The following is a 27,356-nucleotide window of genomic DNA, read 5'->3' on the forward strand; positions in this document are numbered from 1 at the left end:
AGGCAGACAGACTGCTGCAGAACAGAACAGCACAGCGGTGACACAGGGCAATCCTCCAGGGTCCTGCATTAGTGCGCTAAATTAAAGGGGGTATTAGATTAAATTGGCTCTCCGATTTCAGGGGTGTGAGTAAAATTCTGATTTGCATTTATCCAGCGCTACTTAAGATATAATTAGTTCAGGGTGATTCCCATGTGGAAAACACTGACAACCAAATCTAACTGGCTTCTGCCGCTAGCTTATAGTCTCTTCCTCCCTTCCTAGGTGAGAGGTACAAGCTGCTAATGTTTACGTGTGTGTGTGTGGAGTGGGGGACTGTGAGTGTGACTGTGTGAGTGAGACTGTGTGAGTGTGCCTGCGTGCGAGAGACTGTGTGCGTGCGACTGCGTGTGTGCGACTGTGTGTGTGCGACTGCATGCGGGCGTGCAACCCCGTGACTGCGTGCGTGCGACCGTGTGCGCGCGACTGCGTGCGTGCGACAGCATGACTATGTGTGACTGCGTGCGTGCGACTGCGTGCGTGCGACAGCATGACTGTGTACGACCGCGTGCGTGCGACTGCGTGAGACAGCATGACTGTGTGTGCCTGCGTGCACCTGTCCTGAAGTCTATACAAACTCGTTGGAGTGCTTATTTTCACCACGTTTGCGTCTCAACATGGAACCATGCAGGATTGTTTACAGCACTGAGATGTGGTGAAAAAGGACTGAATCTGAACATATCAAAAATAGATCCAGCCCAAGTGGGTGTGTAACTAACTTCACACCTTCTACAATGCCTTTGAACCCCAACACACACAGCCTCCTCGGCACAACCTGATTCTATAATTACAGGTACCGAGACAAAAATAATCATTACCGTTACCGGTAGAAGAGGAACCCCATAATCTGAATGACAGAACTCACAATTCAAGTACCTATCTCTCTTTTAAAAGCAAGTTTGGATTTGTTTTTGTTTTTCACACCCTCCCTTCCTTCCATGGTAATTCCAACGGTCTTAGTTGGCAAATGGATGTTTTTCCCCGAACCCAGCCAAACCATCCATCAGGCATGAAAGGGCGTCTTCCTGAACACCTCGTTTGAGAACACCTGTTAGGACCTGGGATGTGGAGTCAACATCAAATGAGCCTCTATTGGACACCTGCAACCTCCAGCATTTAACGACATCCTGTAGTCATTTTTTTCACTTTTCCTGTTGAAAAACGAAGTAAACACACATGCTAAAGGATACCAAAAGAAATTGCTGCACAAAAGAGTGTATTTTAGACAACTTCAAACTTCCAAGGAGTAGGGCATTCAAAGTGTTGGTCTGATAGTGACAGTGATGTCAACAGGCACCCCCCTTGCTTGAGGAACAATAGAGAACAAAAAAGGAAAGCCCCCCCCCCCTCCCCAGGACCACCTACTGAGATCTGCCTATTGTTAAGTGAACTGGGTGTTAAATGAGGTGAAAAGGAGACTGGAGTAGGACTTTAAAACCCACAACAAGCAGGTTTCAGAGGGAGGTGCAGGGGGAATTTGTCTCTTGTGGTTAAAGGAGTTATATGACGTAAAGCTGATGTTGATGTACTGGTAATCAAGCCAAGTATCAATAACACTAACCTGGTCCCAGGCTGTATAGCCAACGCCTAAGGTCTTTGTCAACAGATCAGGGACCAGTCTAGGAAAACACGGACCTACCTGTAACACGGGTAACAAGGATTGTGTGGTTTAATGGAGGCAGCAAAGTGATCAATATTTTACCACATGCACCATACAGTCAACACTGAAGGCAAACCTGATGTAGTCATCGCACGCTAGAAATATGGGACCAAATCATTAACTTGACTAAAGTGAATGCACTATCAATTCTTCCAAACGTGACACCATCAAATGGGGGACGAGATACATAAAGTGCTTTCATTTCTAAATGGTTAAACAGACGTGCATGAAAATACCCGCAAATAAAAGGTGACATTTTGTACTATCCCTTCATAAAATATTTGATCTCAAATCCAAAATACTGGAGTGTAGAGCCAAATGTTTAGCTTCTCTGTCCAAATAAATACACAGGGTAGTATATGCGTGTACCATACAGTCTAAACTGAATCCAAAATTTGAGGTAAACAAACTAAACCTCCATAGTGTACAGTTAACACAGAAACCATTAACTCACAACCCTTCAGACGGACCTAGAAGACAGTTCAGGACAGTATCATTACTAATTCCCTCATAACATTCAGTCTGAAGCATGGAACCAGCCAACAATCTCACTTTCTTATTCACAGTCTGTTGGAACCAAACAAAATCCTGAACAAATTGGCGGTATGATTTATAAATAATAAAAATATGTCCTGGGTTATTACTTCACTAGATCCACAACAAGGGGCGGCAGGGTAGCCTAGTGGTTAGAGTGTTGGACTAGTAACCGAAAGGTTGCAAATCACCGAGCTGACAAGGTTCAAAATGTCATTCTGCCCCTGAACAGGCAGTTAACCCACTGTTCCTAGGCCGTCAGTGAAAATAAGAATTTGTTCTTAACTGACTTGCCTAGTTAAATAAAGGTAAACAACATGCATCCATCTGCATATTCACTCAGATCCTGTGCATTATTTAGGAGTTATGAATCAATGTTTCCATTGTTTTCTATAAGGTAGGCAAGAAACATCAAGGGAAGCAATAAGAAAACAGCCTAACAAGGAACAACATGCTTTCTTAAACCTGTCTCCTCCCTTTCATCTACACTGATTGAAGTGGATTTAACAAGTGACATCAATAAGGGATCATAGCTTGTCACCTGGACTCACCAGGTTGGCCTACGTCATGGAAACAGCAGGTGTTCCTAATGTTTCGTACACTCAGTGTATGTCTGTATCTCCAAAGGAACAATGAGCTTTCAACACATTCATAACCACGACCAAGTTCTGAAAAATGTACGAGGGAAAAAAAGTAGACGAGGACTATTAAACGCTGAAAAGAGACGTACTGTACAGTAAGTTATTCAACATTAGACCAAGTGATATTATATTAGGACCCCTTTTTAAAAACTCGGCTCTCCCTGCCACTTAACTATTGAACCAATCGCTGGCCCGTGCTGACCTACCGCGCCATAGTGTGTTGTGGTGGTGTACCACAATAGAAACCTGTGTTGTGTCAGAGGAAGTCATTACCATGAACACAATCTTACAACTATCTGTATTCCACCACAGTCCTTTATAAACAAAATGTCAGGCGCCAAATAAATCAATTAAAATCAGCAATTTAAAAAAAACAGCCCTGCCCTCTGAATGTAGAGGGCACTGAAATTAAATGCTCTCGCTAGCTGTCAATTCTGTTTATCCATTTTCTCGCTTTCCTTCCTTGGTCTAAAAACCAAAAACACACCCATACTAGTTTTTCCAGCACTATCCTATTACTGTAAGTGCATCACCCAAAAACCTTCCAGACGTCTTTGCATCACAATTGTTTTCTAGGGCCCATCATTACTGTATTCAAGTATGTGAAAAGTATCACCCCTAAAATATTGATCCACATTCGGTCATAATGGCCTCAAATACAATAGAAAATGATTTCACCTCAAAAACCCGCTATCCTCAATCAATTCCTATAGGATCAGGCGAACAGAATGTGTCTGGGGGGGATTTTATTTCATTACACCCCTCCCTCCGTATTAAACTAGGGGAGTGTTATGAGACGGACGCCATCAGCGGGCCCTGCCATCACTCTCACGGTGGTCGGCCCTGGTGCTTTGTGGGTAATCGATCTTCACCGTCCAGAGACGGTCTCCATAATTGGTTAAAATGACCGGGGTGCAGAGAGGGATGACTCTCTCACCCCCTCTCTCGCTCTCTCTGCTGAAAACCATTTCCCAGCTCTGGCTTGGAGCCGAGCCAAGCCCGGGGTTGTTCGGATGCGTTCCAGCCCCAGCCTGACTGGCAGCAATTACGGGGTGTCTGAGCCAAGCTCAGCTTGCGCTCCGCACAAACACCCCTAATTACTGCCAATTAGGCTAGGCGGGTAGGCAGATTGGAGAAGCCGGGGGGATGTTCAGGCATGGGTGGGCATGGAAACTATTTTCAAGGGCTTAGAAAACGTGACTGGATGAAAAGGTTAATACTTTGGAGTGCGGGGAGGGAGGGAGGACGGTGAAGGAGGGGAGAGAAGGATAATAACAAAAGAAAGGAAAAGGGGGAGGGAGTGAATGACCCCCCCCCTGGTTTCCTGGTTCTATTTTCTCACCTCCAGCGACGAGCCGGGTTTCTTTTTCAGCTCCTCACATTTCCTGAACTTGCAGATCTGGTGGCCCGTCTTACGGTTCCGACAACTGCTGCACACGCCGCAGTTGATTAGCCGCCGGCAGGGCGCACACACCCCGCACCGCTTCCTTTTCTTCTTCGCCGGGTTCCCGCCGGACGCCGAGGAATTATTCTGTGGGCAGTCTGCCAGATTGGCAATTTGAAACGCACTGTCTGTAACGGCTGCCGAGGCTGCGGGGGAGTGAAGGGCTGTCATGACGATGACCCCGGGAGGTAATGAGATGCCCCCTAAAGCCGGAATGGCGGAAAAAGTTCCGACACGTTCCTGGAGATTCATTATCTCTGCTTCGCCGGCGCCGCATTTCAGCTTGTTCATGCATTCTCCCGCTAAAGGTCTGCAGTGTTCGGGGGATAAGGTAGAGAGGAAATTATTATTTGCCATTTGCTGTAGCGTTTCTGGCGGCACGCCATGCTTCCCCGGCCTCTGGGAGTCATTCCTGTGCATGCTGGTCCTATTAGGGTTTATTGTGGCCGATTTCCTCCCCCAGAGCATGGCGTTATCGCAGTTCCACGGGGACATGCCTATCCGGGCACTGGGGAAAATGGGGGTCGTGATGCGGGCGATCTTGGCCGTCTGGCCGAACGCGCCGTTGGTTTTGTAAAAGTTTGCGAAAGAGCGGTACCGTTCCATCTCGGCGTTATAATCCAAAAGTTGGCTTAATCCACCATCCTGGAGGTTCTGCAAGTTCTGCAGGTTCTGCAGGTTCTGAAGGTTATCCTTTTGTAAGAGAGACACGTCTGCGTTCTGTCCGTTCTCAATGCAGAGAGCATTGTTTATATTAGACATGGCTGGGGGGCGGTTGAGCAGGGTTCACTGGGGAAGAGTCCGGGGTCGCCGTCAACGGTGGCCTTCGTCAAACTAGAAGCTGCTGGTTACCACCAACAATATGTTACCATCCTGCTTCTGTCTCCTCCAGCACTAGAACACAAAGAACAAACAATTACAGACACAACAGGAAAACAACATCCTCAGCCTAATCAATTTCCATTTTCTCTCCAAGTTTTTCCATGAGATAAAAAGCTGATAAAAGACGTTTGACGAATCAGCTGGCATGTCATTCATTTTCTTTTTTTCGGACTATTTTAATAATGAAACGCATCTCAAACTATTGGAGCAGATCCTTATCTGGTGACAATAATATAATAGCTGTGACACACCAACATGTCATAACGGGATACAGGAATTAGCATGCTGGAGAAGACAGCACTAGCTTCGTGTCAGAGAGAATATCAAGAGATTTTTCTTAATACGGTTGTCAAAGGATTCCTGGATATATTGAATTAAGTCTTATCAATTATGTATTTATGGTATATTCTGGCAGAGGATAAAAAAATACATATGGATGGGATATAAACAACACCAGTCACTTTAACAATATAAGCACAATAATCAACCAAAAAGCATCATCCATGCTCACTGAAACTAACTACTCTGGAACGTCAACACAAAATCCCTGACATTATCCTGATGCTCTACAGTCTCCAAAACAATGTGCACATTGAACACCTCACGAGGGACAACATTTTATATTATCTTCACCATCACTGATGCTCTTCTAAAGCCATAAGGTCTCTTCCATGTAAACCCACTCCCGTTCGGCCTCTTAATAGCACCTGCTATTCATTCATGGGTCCCGGGTTCTATTACAATGACAGCGGAGAGAGACCACCACTGGTGAATTTCAATCCAACCCGTGAAGCCACAGACAGACCTCCACAGACAACCGTAGTGTCAAGTGCCTTAGGGGGGAGAGTCCATTTCCTCTCTTCGCTCCCTCCCTCCCTCTCTCTCCCCCAGTCTGTCTGGAATTGGTTTCCACTGATAAAAGCCCCATTAGACACTTCTCTCTTTCCCCCTCCCTCCATTAACTTTTACAGGCTCTTTCATTCTTTGTTTAATTGCCAAAGCCAATCCATTGCAGGTAAACACTGAAGCATTTTGAGTGTCTTCCATGGTACAACCCAACAGCTAGCTCCCAAAATGAATGATAAATATCCACACAGGAACAGTGGAAGCACAGAGAGAGAACATTTATACAACTGCCCAGCAAGCAGTAATTGTGCATACATCTCCTCTACCACAAAATGAAATTCCTGAATGATGAAATCCATGCCAAATAATGGATTAACCGTTTCTGTTTCATTAATATTCAACTTGAGGACAAAGCTAAAATAGATCATTTTTCTAAAATCACAATATTAAACAAATGTAATAGTAACGGTTTGAACACAATGACAGCCTACCTGATCATATGAAGCAAATATCCATACAAATGGATAATATAGATATAGATAGATAGATAAGATAGATAGTAGGTGGAAACAAAAAACATGCCATGGTGTGCCATCCCAAAAGCACCCCACCGCCACCAGTAAACAAAACCGTCCATGCCTCAATGATCGGCCCGGCTCGCAGTCATTATTACTTAATCAATTCACCCCAGGAGCAAAATAGGCAGCCCAAAGGCAATCAAGTCACGGCTATCGATTCTCCGCCTGTAAACAAACTTTGGAAAGACAGAAATGTTCGATACTTAGAGAAAGAGAGGGAGGGCGAGAGAGGGAGACAGAGAGAGGACCACAGTAGTGTACGTCCGATGACGACTGACGAGCCCTTGTGTGACTGCTGTGGCTTCCATTAATTATCGCTAGTCTGGTCTGTCGGAGACACTCGGAGACCAAAGGTCATGCAGAAACAATCCATGGAAGGCTCTGGACAGTACAAATAAACCGTTACAATCAATCCGACAGCGCCTGGATCACTTTACCGCCAGCTTTAGCCGACGTAAATCGGGGGAGGGGGGGCAGCAGTCTCAGAAAAGCATGCAAAATATCATATGACGCTGCCTGTACTGGGTAAAATGGAAGAGCATCACCTACCTACCAGGTTCCTGGCGAGAAGAGATTCCAGACGCCTAGCAGTCTGCTGCCAACACAGAGCGGCACATTACCGCAAGGCGCGATGGAGATAAAAAATAACGCGAGGATGTGGGAAGAGCACAGCCACACTGAAAAAGAGCGCTCAAAACAAAAGGAGCATGTTTACAGACTTATTTTCCTGGCTTGAGAAAAAAAGTACAAAAAATAGCAAACTTAAAGCGATAGCTTATCGAGCTTTTTAGAAGAAAAAAAACGGTTTATTATTATAAAACCACGGCGCTGTAGGGTGGAAATAACGGTGCGTTGTAGGTGTTTCCTCTGCTTGGTCCGAGGTGTTTTGTGTGTGGCTGCCTAGTGTTAGCGCCGTGCTGTCTCCTGTCGCTGTGTGTGGCTGATTGGTGCTGAGGTGAGGAAGCTAGGATGTGGACACCTACTGATCATTGGTTAGAAATTACTATAGAAACACTAGGAGCACTCGGGAGGGGGCTGGCTTAGGGCCAATGACTGTGGCTTAGGGCGCTCTGCCGGGAAATAACTCCGGGAAGCTGCGTCTTAACCTTTTGTCGTTCCCTTTCTCTCCTCTTCCATTTCATTCGGACACGCGAAGCGTTTAGAGGGTTGTCATTTACAGTATGCGTCTTTTAATAGGGATTTGCGCTTCGCGTGAGGGAAATCTTGTCAAATTAATTGGAATTGAGCGGTCCAGTGATGAAGATAAAATGCCTCCTATCAGGGTGTTTTTTTTCTCTCTCCCCTCTCGGTTAGAACGACTGCCATAATTACGAAGACCTGCGCGTGCCACCACGGGGATTCATCACGATTAGGCTATAAATCCTTCCCGATGGCCACAAATGCATGGCTCCCGTGTAGAAACACATGGATGCACGGCACATTTATTCTATGTGCCCATGTGAGGTGCACTCCATTCACAATATTATGGAATATAATTTCTCGCTAATGCACGTGAAATATGGTAATGTAATGAATAATGAAATTATGGCGCCAATCAATTACCGAGCCAATCATTCAACCAACACAAATTAGGCCTATAGATGTGCAGTTGGTGGTGTAGGCTAGCCTGAAATTATTAAACATCCCTCAAACTCAAGATAATTAATTTCATGAATAGACTATGCATGAAAAGTGCCAACACAATGCGATTTCAATAGATCTGGGCTATTTGCCCAAATATAAGTTGATCCCAATTTGACCGAAATCTACCTTTAGTTATAATTAGTGACAAAGCTGTCAGATCACTTGTCAACTTTAAAATGTCTTGAAAATAAACTTCAATAAGTAGCTATTTTAAAGCGGTAAACTTTAAAGTAAAAATTGCTTGCGGCTAAAACAATGGCTCTCCCAAACAGACAGCAACACACACCCCTGATTACAAATGACAGGCACCTGTGCGGCAATTAGCCACTCCCACAAATCAGCCAAGACAATGAGCGGAGCAATTAACAGAAAGTCTGGAGCTATCTGCCACATTCACAACAACTGGGAACTCGAAAAATACGAGGTCAAATAATGACGTCAGTGATCTTCAGGTCGGAAAGTCGGAGCTCTAAAAAGAGGCTCGAGTTCCGGTGCTGGAATTCCGAGTTGGATGACAATTCAAATCGATTTTCCCCAGTCAGAGCAATTTTTTTCCCGGAGTTCCCAGAGATTGTGGCAATAATAAGCACTGATTATGGCGAATGATTGAATGGGTAAATTAAATAATTGTATACACATATGCTTCATAATTCTATAGTTTAAAAAGTAAAACCAAGTTTAAATACTCTAAAAATGTAAATTTATTCCATTGTGAAGGACTACCCTTCACAGTTATACACTATATATACAAATGTTTGTGGACACCCCTTCAATTTAGTGGATTCAGCTATTTCAGCCACACCAGTTCTTCACATTTCGGCCCTGCTAGAGCTGCCCGGTCAACTGTAAGTGCTATTATTGTGAAGTGGAAACATCTAAGCGTGTCAACTGCTCAGCCGCAAAGTGGTAGGCCACACAAGCTCAGAGAACGGGACCGCCAAGTGCTGAAGTGCATAGCTCATAAATATCATCTGTCCTCGGTTGCAACAATCAACACCGAGTTCCATTAGGCCTCTGGAAGCAACATCAGCACAATAACTGTTCATCTGGAGCTCCATGAGGTGGGTTTCCATGGCTGAGCAGCCACACGCAAGCCTAAGATCACCATGCGCCATGCCCAGCGTCAGCTGGAGTGGTGTAAAGCTCGCCACCATTGGATCTGGGTTTGGCGGATGCCAGTTGAACGCCACCTGCCCTAATGCATAGTGCCAACTGTAAAGTTTGGTGGAGGAGGAATAATGGTCTCGGCTGTTTTTCATGGTTTGGCTAAGGCCCCTTGGTTCCAGTGAAGGAAAATCTTAACGCCAAAGCATACAATGGCATTCTAGACGATTATGTGCTTCCAACTTTGTGGCAAGAGTTTGGGGAAGGCTCTTTCCTGTTTCAGCATGACAATGCCCCCTTGCACAAAGCGAGGTCCATACAGAAATGGTTTGTCGAGATTGGTGTGGAAGAACTTGACTAGCCTATAGAGCCCTGACCTCAAATACCATCAAACACCTTTGGGATGAATTGTAATGCTGACTGAGAGCCAAGCCTAATTGCCCAACATCAGTGCCTGACCTCGCTAATGATCTTGTGGCTGAATGGAAGCAAGTTGCCGCAGCAATGTTCCAACATCTAGAAAGCCTTCCCAGAAGAGTGGAGGCTGTTATAGCAAAGGGGCAACCAACTCCATATAAATGCCCATGATTTTGGAATGAGATGTTCAATGAGCAGGTGTCCATATTGGGGCTCCCGAGTGGCGCAGCGGTCTAAGACACTGCATCTCAGTGCTTGAGGTGTCACTACAGACACCCTGGTTCGATTCCAGGCTGTATCACTACCGGCTATGATTGGGTGTCCCATAGGGCGGCGCACAATTGTCCCAGCGTCATCCGGGTTTGTCCGGTGTAGGCCATCCTTGTAAATCTGAATTTGTTCTTAACTGACTTGCCTAGTTAAATAAAGGTTAAAACAAATTAAAAATATACAGTCATACCTAAAAACGGTTAATTCATGAAATGTCTCAGAGGAGGAATGCTGATCTAAGATCAGTTTTCCCTTTTAGATCATAATGAATACGATTGTATCCACCGGGTGGATCTGATCCTAGATCCGCACTCCTGAATAAGTTGTCTGCCTGAGCCAGTGGGATGCCAGTGTGGCCTATTCTATAAAAGGAGACGGGTTCTAATGGTTTGCCATCATTTTAATTTATAGTGTTGGCACTCGCCAGTGTAAGGAACAAGCCAAATTGGCATTTCATTCAACACAGCCTACCTCTGTAGTTATATGTAGAAAGTTGATTATATTTGTGTAGTAGGCTAATGCTGTAACTACAGTATACCGACAACATTGTATTGATGGCAGTGTAGCCGTTGCCTTTAGCCTATACAGAAAACCATGCAACCTATTCTCAAAATAGTCTTTAGATGATGCATACATTAATATTGCCAAGTCATGCATCCTACTATGAGCTTACATTACGCAGAGATCCCCCTCATGAACAATTACTAATAGAAACAACAGCTGTCCTTGTCGTTGGATACAGGGAACCATGTGGTGGTTAGCTATAACTCAACATTACTCGTATGCTCTTATTTCTGCCTCTAATTAGGGCTGGATTCAATCCATATTGCCGAAGTATCGCGGAAGATAAGAGGTCAAATTAAAAGGTCATTTCCGATTGAGCCGACATATGCAGCGTTTACCGTGAGCGAATTGAGTCTCCGCGACCGCAGGAACGTTGCCATTTAACTGTCAATCGCACTATAAAGCGTATCTTCAGTGCTACGGGTTGAATAGAGCCCTTAGTCCTTTGGGAGTGTTTCTTGGTTAACCCTTCTATTACATGTAAACCATCAGTATCAGCCGCTGCACATTTACACATCACATCTGTGTCTACGTAGCCTAACCAGCACCGACTGAAAATCATTTCATCTTACCAGCGTCCACACCCCCCTGGGGAAATCTGCCTAGGTGGTCCTAACCTCTGTCTCGCTAAGCCACACAGGGCATTAGGAAGCAGGGTCTCGACTGGGGCGGCTGTGTCTCTAGGATAGTTGTGGGAGGAATGGGCTCCACGTGGCAGGCCTTTGTTCCTGGCCGTGTGCCCCAGAATCCCCCCCACCACCACCACCGCACACACCCTCCTCCTCCTCTGGATTTTAAGTGAACTCCAAGGAGTAATTAATAATGACGATGCCAGATTTAAGTGTAGCCAGCGTTTAGTCGATGGAAATGGGATCCAGGAGGAGTAAGGTCATGGTATGTGAGACACGGGCGGCTGGGCCAGGCGGCCTGGGCGTGTGGAGGTTGGACATGGGAGGATTGGCAATGCGGGCTGGGAGTGTGTGTGTGTGTGTGTGTGTGTGTGTGTCTGTGAGAGAGAGAGAAAGAGCATAATCTTTCTTGTTCTCCAAGTCCTCATATCTGTTGTCAGAGCCCCTTTAAATTAATTAAATTACTGAGTATATAAATGGCAATTCAACAAAATCATCAAAGTATGGGCATAAATTACACTCCAGGTTAAACAATACATGTGAAATTATTCCTAATATTGGTTAATGAATTCTATAAAAATAGAATGGCACAGTCTTATCATTGGAGCTGTTTCTCAATGGAATGATGAAAAAAAGAGATGGAAAGGGGGAGGAGGAGTAACGTTATAGTGCTATTCATCCTGGAGGTGCATCTGATGAGCTCATCCAGTTTGCCTGTTATGGAGACTAGCATCCCCCTGAGCCCCCTAGAGCATGAGGAGAGAGAGGTAGAGCGAGAGAGAAAGGGGGAGAGATAGAAAAGGGAAAAAGAAAGAGATGGGAGAGAGAGAAAGAGGGATGAGAGAGAGAAAGTATAAAGTAAAAAGAGAGAGTGTGATAGAGAGAAAGAGAGAATGTGAGAGAGAAAGAGAGAATGTGAGAGAGAAAGAGAGAATGTGAGCGAGAGAGAGAGAGAGAGAGAGAGTGATTGACTGCAGGCAGGGAAGGGAACAAACAGTGTGAGGAGATTACTGCATGGCAGTGGCGTCGACAGTGATGCGCCTCCTCAGCACGCCAGCGACCTTGGCTGGTGTTTATTTAGAAACCTGCCTCATTTCCCCCTCCCCTCTGAGGTAATATATGGTGCTGTCTCACCTCACACACATTATCCCTCCATCTGTGGCAACATGATGCAGATCACCTGTATTCACCCTGGCTATCTTTCTCTGATATACTGGGACGCACAAGCACAAGTGAGTGCACACACACACACACACACACCGCTCTACCATTTCCCAGCTTAATTGGAGTGTGTACAGCACCCTTAATTATCTAACATGCAGCTTTGCTGACAGTGACACCGTGACCTGACCAACTATGACTCCTGGCACGTAGGCTGTGTCTCAATCCATAAGCAGCATGTTAAGATACCTTGGAAATGGCACTTTAAAAGGGCTATGTTAACAGCCTCAAAAGACAACATCCTTGTGTATTGAGACACAGCTGTAGTCTGCATGGAAACGATGACTCCATCTAACCTCAAGGCAGCCAGTGGTTGGAAAGTACGTTGTTGGAGGGCTAGTGTGTAAACAAAGAACAAAACATGACCAGCCACACAGATGTAAACAATAGGACAATGCAACAACGAAGAGCTTCCTTAGACGCCAGAAGGTGATTAACCTGACCAAAGATAACAAACAGGAAGCTTATTGTGGTAGAAAGGGTTGGATGTGTTTGTATGAAGAAGGGTGAGAGAGTCCAGACCAATGCCAGGTTTGGAAACTACACGGCACATTACACAGCGGGCAGAATTTGGCATGAGACGTCATAATGACGTCATCATCGGGTTCAAAGCTGGTTTGGGATTGTAAAGACGTGAACCATATTACAACCAGGTGAAGACTTCCTATTTCTTGATGATGTCATAAAGCCATCGTTGAAAGTCATATTTTAGTTGTTATCTGGTCATACAATCAGTGAAATATGAATCTAAAAACATCCTTTTACAACCAGTATACAACCTGACCATGATTTAACATTCACAAGAGATGTCGTAATTATCACTAAACTAGTATTACGCAACAGTTTACCTGTCTCCTTTACTAACATCAGTGTATTAAAATGTCATCGTTCTTGGAGTTGAGTTATCATTTTACCTAATAATTTTCTTACAAGTGCCAGCTGTTGGCATTTGGCGTTGTATAGACATCCACCTCAAACCAAGACGCTCTCTCAAACAACAACGTCTGACTTCATTAAACAAGGATCAGTGCTATCTGGGTTCCTTGGGACCTCCTTACCCTAAACCCTTACCCTAAACATAATCCTTACCGTACCATTTTACATTTCATCTTCAATGGGGTAGGGACCTCCCAAGGATCCTGGCTAGCACGGACCATTAAATAAGTGACTGCCACGTGTAACGGCCAAAGTGTCCCCGTTTGCAATAGAACAGGAGCGTAATCATTAGTCAGAAACATTTTGCAATGGAAATGAGAGTTTCTATTTGACAAATTCATCTAGGTCTCTCCCCGTTTCATTCCATTTGGTTCTGTTTGGTTCCTAGTGAACACACCACAGGAAAATGGGAGAGTGCTCTCGCTTTGCCTCCGTGCCAATATCAGCAAACACTGAGGCGTCGTGCTCATCTGAGGAAGCAGGTGAGAAAGCAGCCTTGGCAAATACAAAGACATTGGAGACGCGATGCTAAGCCAACCAGTCACACTCAGAATGTGGCTCAGGAGGACAAAGCTTCAAACGTGTATATTTTACACACCTTCTGCTCGCAGGAAGTCTTTACACACAGTGCTTTTGCTCTTAGAAGGTATTTTCTGACTATCCACCACTATGTTATGTTTCACATCCGTACAGAACCGTCTTTCTGTGCTCTGTCAGAGATGTGGAGTGATGGAGAGGCTGTGGTGTAGTGTAATATCTGATGATTTAACCTGAAGGTCTGCTATAGGTAGTTTAAGACAGGAAAGGCACTACCTAAACACTGGCCTATCTGTAAAGGGAAATAAATGTTCATTGAAAAGAGCAGGTCATCTCATTCTGTCCAAAACCTGGCAATGTTTTGAACCTGATCTTAGGTAAAAAGACAGTACTGTCAACACATTTGACGTACATCTGTGTCTGTGCCTCCTTTTATGTCATAGACAGGCTAGCAATATTCCATCATGCTGTCCCCCACTAGACGGAGGGTCAACGGTGTCCTCCATAAAATGGAGAAAACAGATCATCATAAAAAGCCTGCCAGCTAGATCAGGAAGAGGTTCAAAGAGAAGGTTGGAAATGTACACATAAAACGTCATGAGTGCTCTACGGGCTGCAGGAGCTGAGCCACAAACATTCTGGATCAGTTGAAAAATGTAGCACACGAACACACTTTCACAGACACGTGCATACCTGCACGCCCAAACACACACACACACACACACACACACACACACACACACACACACACACACACACACACACACACACACACACACACACACACAAATACAATGAATCATCATCTTACATCAAGCAACATGAACACAACTTTTGATTCCTCTCCGTCAGAACGTTCAACCATAACTAGCTTCTATTTATCTGACTGGATCCCGGTATTGAAGACTCGGCCAGACAAAGTCGACAATGGCAGACTCAGTATAAATCGGTACCGAGCACAATGGTGAGAGAAAAGAAAATCGATGTAATAGAGGAAAACAGTCTAAAAGCACCGCTCCTACAACGAGTGGACTTCGTGAGACGCAGTTTACTGCCACCGCTGTAACCTCCATAGCATGTCTGAGCAGCAGTGTTCTCTGAGATGCAGTGTATCTCTGCACGTTGTCAGCTTCCGTTTTATTTGGATTCAGATGCATCTGGGAGTTTGAGGTTGGAGACTTTGTGATATTGTCCCATTTACTTTAGGAAGTGAATGCAGGTAGGCCTACACACCAGAGCACAGCCAAACATAATTTCCTCGTGGTTTGTGGTTGATGGAGAATCCCATGTAGAACTAGAGAGGACAGCGTCAAAATTATTTAAAAGAGAACAATTTCTTATCATTTTTTTTTGCACTAATTGTTGGATGGAGTTTGTAGCAAAAGTGTAGAAGCCTAGTCTAATTGTAAAAACACCAGTGTGTGTGTGGGTGTGTGTATTGGGGGTTTTGGCCTGGGGCTAGCAGTAAAGAACAACATCAAACAGGTAGCTAGCTATCAACATTGAATAAGTAATCATCTCCACGCATCAAAAAGTTCCAAAACACAAGCTAAGTAGAAACATCTCAACTAGGCCAGCTGGGTGGAAACTGCACCTCTGGCTCTGAGGTGTCAGTCAGTCCATCTGCATTGGGGAGAGTTGATGATACACACACACACACACACACACACACACACACACACACACACACACACACACACACACACACACACACACACACACACACACACACACACAACACACACACACACACACACACACACACACACACACACACACACACACACACACACACACACACACACACACACACACACACACACACACACACCACCCTGTCATAGTACATACACACATGCACACACAGTTCTCCCCTAAAAATCATGGATGGATGAAGCATCTCTGAAGCAGACATGTCGGCAGCCCATAAAACAAACATGGGCAAAATGGAGGAGAGACTTGCTTGCTGCTCACGCACACTGCCGCATGTCACAGTTCTCTAATGAGAGGGCCTCCCTTTCCCCTCTTTGGAGAGCGCCGAGAGAGGTGCGAGGAGAAGCGGGAATTAATTGTGAGGGGCGATGCTGGCAAGCGAGGAGCAGATCATTACCACACGCCTCCTACCGGAGCGCTGCGGGCAGAGCACACAATTCCCATGATCCTACAGGAGGGATAGGATAGGGGGAGAGAGTGGGGGGGGGGGGGGGGGGGGGAGAGAAGGGGGGAAGGGAAACAGAGAGAGAAATATACTGAACAAGAATATAAAAGAAACACACAACAATTTGAAAGGTTTTTCTGAGTTACAATTCATGTAAGGAAATCAGTCAATTGAAATAAAAAAATTAGGCCCTAATCTACGGATTTCAGATGACTGGGAATACAGATATGCGTTTGTTGGTCACAAATACCTTTAAGAAAAGGTAGGGGCGTGGATCAGCAAACCAGTCAGTATCAGGTGTGACCACCATTTGCCTCATGCAGCACGACACATCTCCTTCACATAGAGTTGATCAGGCTGTTGATTGTGGCCCGTGGAATGTTATCCCACTCCTCTTCAGCGGCTGTGCGAAGTTGCTGGATATTTTGGAGGGAACTGGAATACACTGTCGTACTCGTCGATCAAGAGCATCCCGAACATGCTCAATGGGTGAGTATGCAGGCCATGGAAGAACAGGGCCATTTTCAGTTTTGTGTACAGATCCTTGCGACATGGGGCCATGCATTATCATGCTGAAACATGAGGTGATGGCAGCGGATGTATGGCACTACAATGGGCCTCAGGATCTCGTCACAGTATCTCTGTGCTTTCAAATGACCATCAATGAGATGCAATTATGTTCATTGTCCATAGCTTAAGCTTGTCCATACCACAACCCCACCGCAACCATTGGGCACTGTTCACAACGTTGACATCAGAAAACCGCTTGCCCACACGATACCATACACGCTGTCTGACATCTGTCAGGTACAGTTGAAACCGGGATTCATCCGTGAAGAGCACACAGCGTGCCAGTGGCCAACGAAGGTGAACATTTGCCAACTGAAGTCGGTTACAACGCCGAACTGCAGTCAGGTGAAGACCCTGGTGAGGACGACAGAAACGCAGATGAGCTTCCCTGAGACGTTTCTGACAGTTTGTTTTGTGCAGAAATGATTTGGTTGTGCAAACCCACAGTTTCATCAGCTGTCCGAGTGGCTGGTCTCAGATGATCCCGCAGGTGAAGAAGCCGGATGTGGAGGTCCTGGGGGTGTGGTTACATGTGGTCTGTGGTTGTGAGGCCGGTTGGACGTACTGACAAATTCTCTAAAACAGCTTATGGTAGAGAAATTAAAATTCAATTCTCTGGCAATAGCTCTCATGGACATTCATGCAGTCAGCATGACAATTGCACGCTCCCTCAAAACTTGAGACATCTGTGGCATTGTGTTGTGGGACAAAACTGCACATTTTAGAATCGCCTTTTATCGTATTTTTCCCAGCACAAGGTGCACCTTTGTCATGATCATGCTGTTTAGTCAGCTTCTTGATATACCACACATGTCAGGTGGATGAGTTGTCTTGGCAAGGGAGTCATGCTCACTAACAGGGATTTAAACATATAATTTGAGCACATCACTTGAGAGAAATACACTTTTTTTGTGCATATGGAACATTTCTGCGATATTTTATATCATCTCATGAAACATGGGACCAACACTTTACATGTTGCGTTTATATTTTTGCTCCGTGTAGATAGAGAGAGCGAGACGAGGAGGTAAGCTCTCTCCTCTATGTGAGGGTAAATGGATGCTAAACTTCTTCAATGCTGAAATGAAGAAGTGAATAGTTAAACCATTATACTCTCCTTTGGACACGGAGAGAAGGTCCTAGAGATACAGTATAAGACATTAGGACACCCTGTCATTATACTCTCCTTTGGACACGGAGAGAAGGTCCTAGAGATACAGTATAAGACATTAGGACACCCTGTCATTATACTCTCCTTTGGACATGGAGAGAAGGTCCTAGAGATACAGTATAAGACATTAGGACACCCTGTCATTATACTCTCCTTTGGACATGGAGAGAAGGTCCTAGAGATACAGTATAAGACATTAGGACGCCCTGTCATTATACTCTCCTTTGGAATTGGAGAGAAGGTCCTAGAGATACAGTATAAGACATTAGGACACCCTGTCATTATACTCTCCTTTGGACATGGAGAGAAGGTCCTAGAGATACAGTATAAGACATTAGGACACCCTGTCATTATACTCTCCTTTGGACATGGAGAGAAGGTCCTAGAGATACAGTATAAGACATTAGGACACCCTGTCATTATACTCTCCTTTGGACACGGAGAGAAGGTCCTAGAGATACAGTATAAGACATTAGGACACCCTGTCATTATTTTCTCCTTTGGACACGGAGAGAAGGTCCTAGAGATACAGTATAAGACATTAGGACACCCTGTCATTATACTCTCCTTTGACACGGAGAGAAGGTCCTAGAGATACAGTATAAGACATTAGGACACCCTGTCATTATACTCTCCTTTGGACACGGAGAGAAGGTCCTAGAGATACAGTATAAGACATTAGGACACCCTGTCATTATACTCTCCTTTGGACATGGAGAGAAGGTCCTAGAGATACAGTATAAGACATTAGGACACCCTGTCATTATACTCTCCTTTGGACACGGAGAGAAGGTCCTAGAGATACAGTATAAGACATTAGGACACCCTGTCATTATACTCTCCTTTGGACACGGAGAGAAGGTCCTAGAGATACAGTATAAGACATTAGGACACCCTGTCATTATACTCTCCTTTGGACACGGAGAGAAGGTCCTAGAGATACAGTATAAGACATTAGGACACCCTGTCATTATACTCTCCTTTGGACACGGAGAGAAGGTCCTAGAGATACAGTATAAGACATTAGGACACCCTGTCATTATACTCTCCTTTGGACATGGAGAGAAGGTCCTAGAGATACAGTATAAGACATTAGGACACCCTGTCATTATACTCTCCTTTGGACATGGAGAGAAGGTCCTAGAGATACAGTATAAGACATCAGGAGACCCTGTCATTATACTCTCCTTTGGACACGGAGAGAAGGTCCTAGAGATACAGTAAGACATTAGAACACCCTGTCATTATACTCTCCTTTGGACACGGAGAGAAGGTCCTAGAGATACAGTATAAGACATTAGGACACCCTGTCATTATACTCTCCTTTGGACACGGAGAGAAGGTCCTAGAGATACAGTATAAGACATTAGGACACCCTGTCATTATACTCTCCTTTGGACATGGAGAGAAGGTCCTGGTGGTTGTGTATTAGTGGTTCTGGGCTGCTTATGAAACTACAGGAACAGACTATTAGATGACGGTGGATATGAGGCTGGATATTGGATTTGAACACTGTAATGGAGATGTAATACGCTATTAAGGAACACACACGCACACATTTTTCCTGCGTGGTTGAGTTTCATGGACGACCCTGAAAAACCTCTCGGTACGTGACATCAGGTTGAATACATTGGACACATTGCCCTCTGGTGGCGTGTTGACACATTACTAATTCCTACACAACAGGATTCGGGAGCAGTTCCTATTCCTTGTGTAACTGCAAAAAGCACTCAACTCTATTCCCAAGCAATGGAAATGCAATTGACTCATACAATGCAGCATGTTGTTACTAGTGTACTACCAGTGTTACTACATACAGCATGTTGTTACTAGTGTAATACCAGTGTTACTATATACAGCATGTTGTTGCTAGTGTACTACCAGTGTTACTACATACAGCATGTTGTTGCTAGTGTAATACCAGTGTTAGTACATACAGCATGTTGTTACTAGTGTAATACCAGTGTTACTATATACAGCATGTTGTTACTAGTGTACTACCAGTGTTACTACATACAGCATGTTGTTACTAGTGTAATACCAGTGTTACTATATACAGCATGTTGTTACTAGTGTACTACCAGTGTTACTACATACAGCATGTTGTTACTAGTTTAATACCAGTGTTACTACATACAGCATGTTGTTACTAGTGTACTACCAGTGTTACTACATACAGCATGTTGTTACTAGTGTAATACCAGTGTTACTACATACAGCATGTTGTTACTAGTGTAATACCAGTGTTACTACATACAGCATGTTGTTACTAGTGTAATACCAGTGTTAGTACATACAGCATGTTGTTACTAGTGTACTACCAGTGTTACTACATACAGCATGTTGTTGCTAGTGTACTACCAGTGTTACTATATACAGCATGTTGTTGCTAGTGTACTACCAGTGTTACTACATACAGCATGTTGTTGCTAGTGTAATACCAGTGTTAGTACATACAGCATGTTGTTACTAGTGTAATACCAGTGTTACTACATACAGCATGGTGTTACGAGTGTAATACCAGTGTTACTATATACAGCATGTTGTTACTAGTGTAATACCAGTGTTACTATATACAGCATGTTGTTACTAGTGTAATACCAGTGTTACTACATACAGCATGTTGTTACGAGTGTAATACCAGTGTTACTACATACAGCATGCTGTTACTAGTGTAATACCAGTGTTACTATATACAGCATGTTGTTACTAGTGTACTACCAGTGTTACTACATACAGCATGTTGTTACTAGTGTAATACCAGTGTTACTACATACAGCATGTTGTTACTAGTGTAATACCAGTGTTACTACATACAGCATGTTGTTACGAGTGTAATACCAGTGTTACTACATACAGCATGCTGTTACTAGTGTAATACCAGTGTTACTATATACAGCATGTTGTTACTAGTGTACTACCAGTGTTACTACATACAGCATGTTGTTACTAGTGTAATACCAGTGTTACTACATACAGCATGTTGTTACTAGTGTACTACCAGTGTTACTACATACAGCATGTTGTTACTAGTGTAATACCAGTGTTACTACATACAGCATGTTGTTACTAGTGTAATACCAATGTTACTACATACAGCATGTTGATCTCAACCACTGAGCTGAAGCATTCAAGTTCATTGTAATGAACTTCCCACAGTAATTCATTTCATACAGAGGACATATTGTTTCACACAGTATAAACACAAACTCACTTCAGGTGGACATTTGGCAAAAGTAGAAATGTTGCCATTAGAAATGGAAAGTTTGTTCCAAGTCAATCCAACGCACCTGCTGTTATTAGCAACAAATGCAATTCAAATTTTAATTGGGACCTATCTGTTACCACAAACCCAGTAACACATGACTCAGCAAAGACCGAACTCAGACATATGGCTACTAAAATGTAATTCCTAAAATAATAACTGTCAACACTTTACAACACATGTCATATTTGAGCGTTACACCATATTTCATAGAATTTCCCCCTTCTTAATATGAACCCCAGGTACATTTTGTTGAGCATTAAACAAAACAAAAAAGAAAACAAATGAAGGAGAGAAAAAAATTATGGATGAGAGCCACACCTCTTTGATGGTGGGTTTAATGGCCCCATTCAGTGCTTTGCCTTTCTCAGGACTCTGCCAATTAGAGCTTCTAATGAGACGGGTTTCTGCTAGACCCCAGGGGAGGGTGGCAGGTCCAGGCCCATCACATTTGCACATGAAATCACTTAGGCCATGTCTCACTGAATAAAATATCCTTATGTTGGAGATCTGTCTCTCTTCCCGGTCGATCTCTCTTTCTCCCCCTGTCTCTCTTTCTCCCCCTGTCTCTCTCTCTCTCTCTCTCTCTCTCTCTCTCTCTCTCTCTCTCTCTCTCTCTCTCTCTCTCTCTCTCTCTCTCTCTCTCTCTCTCTCTCTCTCTCTCTCTCTCTCTCTCTCTCTCTCTCTCTCTCTCTCTCTCTCTCTCTCTCTCTCTCTCTCTCTCTCTCTCTCTCTCTCTCTCTCTCTCTCTCTCTCTCTCTCTCTCTCTCTCACATTAGATGGGTGATTTGTTCGTTAAGCCAGGCAGTGACAGCGTTCACATCACATGCCCTTGCCTCCCTCGGCATAAAGACATTAGGCTAAAACGTTCCCTCTTTGCCCACAATCTCGTTCTGTGTTTTGAGCTCTCAGATGCATTCACTGAGTCAGGAAGTAAACAATCAACATGTATGTTCATTTTGAGACTTCTCATGTCACATATTCATGTTGTGTGGTTAAAGTCAGTGTATTAGGCATTGCCATATCGTGAATGTCTGCGAACACAAATCATCATCATTTACACTACCAGTCAAAAGTTTTAGAACACCTACTCATTCAAGGGCTTTTATTAATTTTCACTATTTTCTACATTGTAGAATAATAGTGAAGACATCAAACTATGAAATAACATATATGGAATCATGTAGTAACCAAAAAAAGTGTTAAATAAATCAAAATATATTTTATAATTGAGATTCTTCAAATAGCCACCCTTTGTCTTGATGACATCTTTGCACACTCTTGGCATTCTCTCAAGCAGCTTCACCTGGAATGATTTACCAACAGTCTTGAAGGAGTTCCCACATATGCTGAGCACTTGTTGGCTGCTTTTCCTTCACTCTGTGGCCCGACTCATCCCAAACAATCTCAATTTGGTTGAGGCCGGGGGATTGTGGAGGCCTTGGTAAAATAGCCCTTACACAGTCTGGAGGTGTGTTGGGTCATTGTCCTGTTGAAAAACAAATGATAGTCCCACTAAGCCTAAACCAGATGGAATAGCGTATCACTGCAGAATGCTGTAGTAGCCATGCTGGTTAAGTGTGCCTTGAATTCTAAATAAATCACAGACAGTGTCACCAGCAAAGCACCCCCACACAATAACACATTACTACAGGATTCCATATGTGTTATTTCATAGTTTTGATGTCTTCACTGTTATTCTACAATGTAGAAAATAGTTAAAATAAAGAAAAACCCTTGAATGAGTAGGTGTTCTAAAACGTTTGACCGGTAGTGTATGTAAATTATAATTTGTGTGTTTGAGGATAAATGAGTGGAAGGGGGAGGTTGCATGAGTGAGTGTGTGTATGTGCCTAAATCATGCCTAACCATGTACCATTCTCCCCTGCGTTGCACACACACCTGAAATTGATCATCAACTACTTTTCTCACAACATGTAGCCAACATGGGAAGCAGGAGCAAGGTCACATCCAAGGTCACACCACCATCAGCGCTGGGGTTTGGAGAGGGCTTTTGACATCAACATTCAGCTTCCTGTAGCGACACACACTGAATCACCAACCAACATACTTCTTCACCTCCTAAAGTGGCCTGTGACCTGAATTACTTAAAGCTACAATCCGGGACATGATCAGAATCCCAGATTGTACCTGTAACGCTGTACATGTCTATCTCCTGTCCTGATTAATCCTAGCCTTAAACTAGATCACCTGGTTTAACAAGGCTAGCAGAAGGCTGCTCTGATAGCTCATATCTATCCTCTAGTCTCCAAGATGATTCCAATAGGGGGTCGGGTGAAACCTTCCAGTTGTGCCCTGCTTGCTTCTGCCTGACAGGGTTAAGTGCCGTGGCCCATGTTGGTTCAGCAGTCCGTTCGGAGGGGGGGAGGGGGGGGATGTGTTGACTGGTGAAAACAACATGCCTTGGAGCGTGTGTTGTGTGTGTCATGCTGGGCCAGGCCTGTATCAGGTGACGGGATGATTTCATGTCAGTGCTATCTGGTAAGACTGCCTCAGCTGTCACACACACACTCGCTAGTGGTGCAACGGATCACAAAACTCACGGTTCGAATCACGGTTTCGAGTCACGGATCCTTTTTCGGATCAGCAAAACAAAAGAGAGACAAATATAACTTTGCCTTCCATTTATTACTTAAAGAACACTTAAAGCAAGGAACTTTCAATGTTTAAATAACATCTTTAAATAAAATATTCAATACTCAATTGTTCAATTAAAGTGCAATATGCGGTGTGATACCTTCTTCCTTTGAACAAATAGTGAATGAAAAAATAGCCTGTGTCCACGTCATCAAACAAAAGTAAAGAAAAGAAAGCAAAGCAGACCTGAGCTTGAAACTTCAAATGATTATTCAAAAACATGACGATGTCTACATTGTCTGGGGAGAGGGTCGACCTCTTTGCAGTCACCATGTCTCCTGCCGTGGAGGACACCCTCTCACTAGGAACTGAAGTGTCAGGCACAGCCAGGTAGCGTCTTGTCATCATGGCAATGTGAGGGTATTTACATTCATTGCTTTTCCACCATGTTAGTGGATCACCCTCCAGTGGAACGCCACTTGCTGCCTTGTAGGATGACCCCTCCTCTTTGATGGTGTTGGCAAACGGCTTGCCTGTGTCCTTGCCCGCAAAGGTCTAGGTGAGACAGGGACTTGAACCTTGGATCCAGTGCAGTTTAAAAAAAAAAAAATTATTTCACCTTTATTTAACCAGGTAGGCCAGTTGAGAACAAGTTCTCATTTGCAACTGCGACCTGGCCAAGATAAGGCATAGCAGTGTGAACAGACAACACAGAGTTACACATGGAGTAAACAATTAACAAGTCAATAACACAGTAGAAAAAAGGGGAGTCTATATACATTGTGTGCAAAAGGCATGAGAAGGTAGGCGAATAATTACAATTGTGCAGATTAACACTGGAGTGATAAATGATCAGATGGTTATGTACAGGTAGAGATATTGGTGTGCAAAAGAGCAGAAAAATAAATAAATAAAAACAGTATGGGGATGAGGTAGGTGAAAATGGGTGGGCTATTTACCAATAGACTATGTACAGCTGCAGCGATCGGTTAGCTGCTCAGATAGCAGATGTTTGAAGTTGGTGAGGGAGATAAAAGTCTCCAACTTCAGCGATTTTTGCAATTCGTTCCAGTCACAGGCAGCAGAGAACTGGAACGAAAGGCGGCCAAATGAGGTGTTGGCTTTAGGGATGATCAGTGAGATACACCTGCTGGAGCGCGTGCTACGGATGGGTGTTGCCATCGTAACCAGTGAACTGAGATAAGGCGGAGCTTTACCTAGCATGGACTTGTAGATGACCTGGAGCCAGTGGGTCTGGCGACGAATATGTAGCGAGGGCCAGCCGAGCAGTAGATCTATGAAGGTAGTCCTGTACATTAGGGTGGTATCTGGGGGTTCAGGTCCTCTCTAATGGCAGCCTTGACATCTCTAGTGATGATGCTGTCTTCCTCACTTGGGGCCATGGATTGTAAAATCCTTGAATCCTTGTTTTCACCCCATACTGAAGTGGGTGTGCGAGGGGATTTCGTATCGTGGCTAAAGCACTTTCACCATATTTTTAACCCTTTGTTTTCCACAACAGAGTACGACCTCATGTCTGCAGTGATAAACATCCCAATAGATTTGGTGATGGCTTTAGCCCGGTCTGATTCTGCAGCAAAGGGCTTAAATGCCGCGGTGAGAAGTTGTCTCTTGGCTGAGTTGGCTCCCGTCACTGACACACCAGGGTGATGACGCTTTAAATGTGTGGCCACCCTCGATGTATTTCCATGATCATACCCTACACACCGTAATACTGTTGTCCACCACCCTTCTCCCATCATCATATTTGACAGGGAAGCCAACATGCTCCCATACGAGAGACTTAAATGAAGAGGGAGGCTTTTCCAGTTGTTCAGCTCCCCTGCTAGCTCCATGTCTGTCACTGTTCTTTAGTCTTCTTTGCTTTTTGCTACGCGAGCATCCAGGATTGATTCGTTGGGAATCAAGAGGCCCCGTTCACGTGAACAGTACACACACCTGCTGACATTTGTTTGTCTTTATCTTTTCACTGCAACTCTGCATCCAGATTTAGGGAATTGTTACTTTTAAAAGTAAATGTGGCAGTAGAACTGTATTTCACACTATGATTAAACTTTGCAATTGATCCGCGGTTCACATGCGTGCCGAACCGTGGGGATCGCAGATCAACTACGGTCTGTTACACCGCTAATGCTCGCACACAGACACTGACACACACACACACCGACACGGACAAACACACACACACACACACACACCAACACGGACAAACACACACACACACACACCGACACGGACAAACACACACACACACACACACACACACACACACACACACACACACACACACACACACACACACACACACACACACACACACACACACACACACACACACACACACACACACACGCACACACACATACATACACACACACCAATATTGACACAGACACAAATACACACACACCAGGCTACACAAGCTATAAGACATCTGCTGTAACCGACCAACAGCTCTGTTGCAGGCTGTTGCGGCAAACATTCCAGACGGACCAACGTGATGAGCAACACTAGCCCAGTCATTGTTCTCGCTCATGCAGAGAGGGTCTCTATTGTGTCTCTGTCTGAGCTGGGAACATTGGAAAGGTTTCTCAATATTTGAAGGTTCCTCAAAAGAGCAGAGGTCCCCTTATCGGAGTTATCATCACTAGGTATCGAACAGTAAATCTTTCAGAATAAAATACAATAAAATATAATTTCTATTTTCTAGGTCCATAGAAATACAATTAAATTAATAGGAATGTCTTTTCTAGGACTTATATTTCTATGGTCTAGCCTACCTATGAAGGGACTTACAGTTTTTTTTCAATTGCTAACAAGCATCGGTCAATACTGAAGCCACTTTTTCAAAATTCTTCACACAGTCTGTATTACCAACATGCATCCTGGCCAAACAGTTTATCTCACCTCCAAAACTCACTCAAACCACCAAAACACTTCATACATGTCTCAAAATAAGCTTGTTCGACCAGAACACGGGCCACAAATCTCACTCAGAAAGCAGACATTGTCACTCACAACACACTGACCTAAAAACCACTAACAACAGGGAACATTACATTAATTATTAACTTCTCTCTTTGAAGTTAGAATGATGTTTCACATAGATCAGTATTTCATTATTGTGCCAATGTGCGTCTCGGTGGTAGGTGTAGGAGTCAGGCGCAGGAGAGCAGGGATGTCTGGGAAGCGTGTTTTAATAAGAAAGTCCACCAACACAGGAATGGCACAATCAAAAGGTACAACGCCCTCGACCACAGAGAACCCGTGCAAACGCACAGAGGAACAAACAAAGTTCCGACACTCACAAACTTCAGAACCCGTGAAAACAAATAACAGGAATACCGAACCGAGCACCTCACAATAAAAGACTAATCCCGCACAAACTTAGGCAGGCAACAGGTTACCATTATACATACAGAAATGAACCCAAATGAAACCAGGTGTGAAAAAGAACCAACAACAAAACACACAGACAAGGAAAAAGGAATCGGTGGCGACTAGTAGACAGGCGACGCCAACCGCCGAGCGCCGCCCGAACAGGGAGAGGAGTTACCTTCGGTAGAAGTCGTGACAATTACAGAATAAGAACAACACCTTTTCACTTTATTGACTGTACTAAACAGG

At 44.2% G+C, this 27,356-nt stretch overlaps 1 protein-coding gene across 4 annotated transcripts in view; it reads right to left on the reverse strand.

The window, feature by feature from the left end:
• The window catches only part of LOC110498626 (CXXC-type zinc finger protein 4), a 32,479-nt gene extending 23,934 nt beyond the window's left edge, over positions 1-8,545 (reverse strand). Inside the window, exons 1-3 of one of the 4 annotated variants that reach the window (XM_036954018.1) lie at positions 7,178-8,545; positions 4,217-5,212; positions 1,601-1,678 (exon numbers count right to left, since the gene is read on the reverse strand). In XM_036954018.1, the coding sequence (XP_036809913.1) occupies positions 1,601-1,678; positions 4,217-5,080 (942 nt within the window). In that variant the 5' untranslated portion in view covers positions 5,081-5,212; positions 7,178-8,545. Of the gene's footprint in view, positions 1-1,600; positions 1,679-4,216; positions 5,213-6,537; positions 7,100-7,173 lie in introns of those variants that run through there. The other 3 variants (XM_036954017.1, XM_036954019.1, XM_036954020.1) reach the window with 3 other exon arrangements.
• Between the last annotated feature and the right edge of the window lie 18,811 nt (positions 8,546-27,356).

Source organism: Oncorhynchus mykiss, chromosome 19, assembly GCF_013265735.2.
Source record: "Oncorhynchus mykiss isolate Arlee chromosome 19, USDA_OmykA_1.1, whole genome shotgun sequence".
In the NCBI taxonomy this organism is placed as follows: domain Eukaryota; kingdom Metazoa; phylum Chordata; class Actinopteri; order Salmoniformes; family Salmonidae; genus Oncorhynchus; species Oncorhynchus mykiss.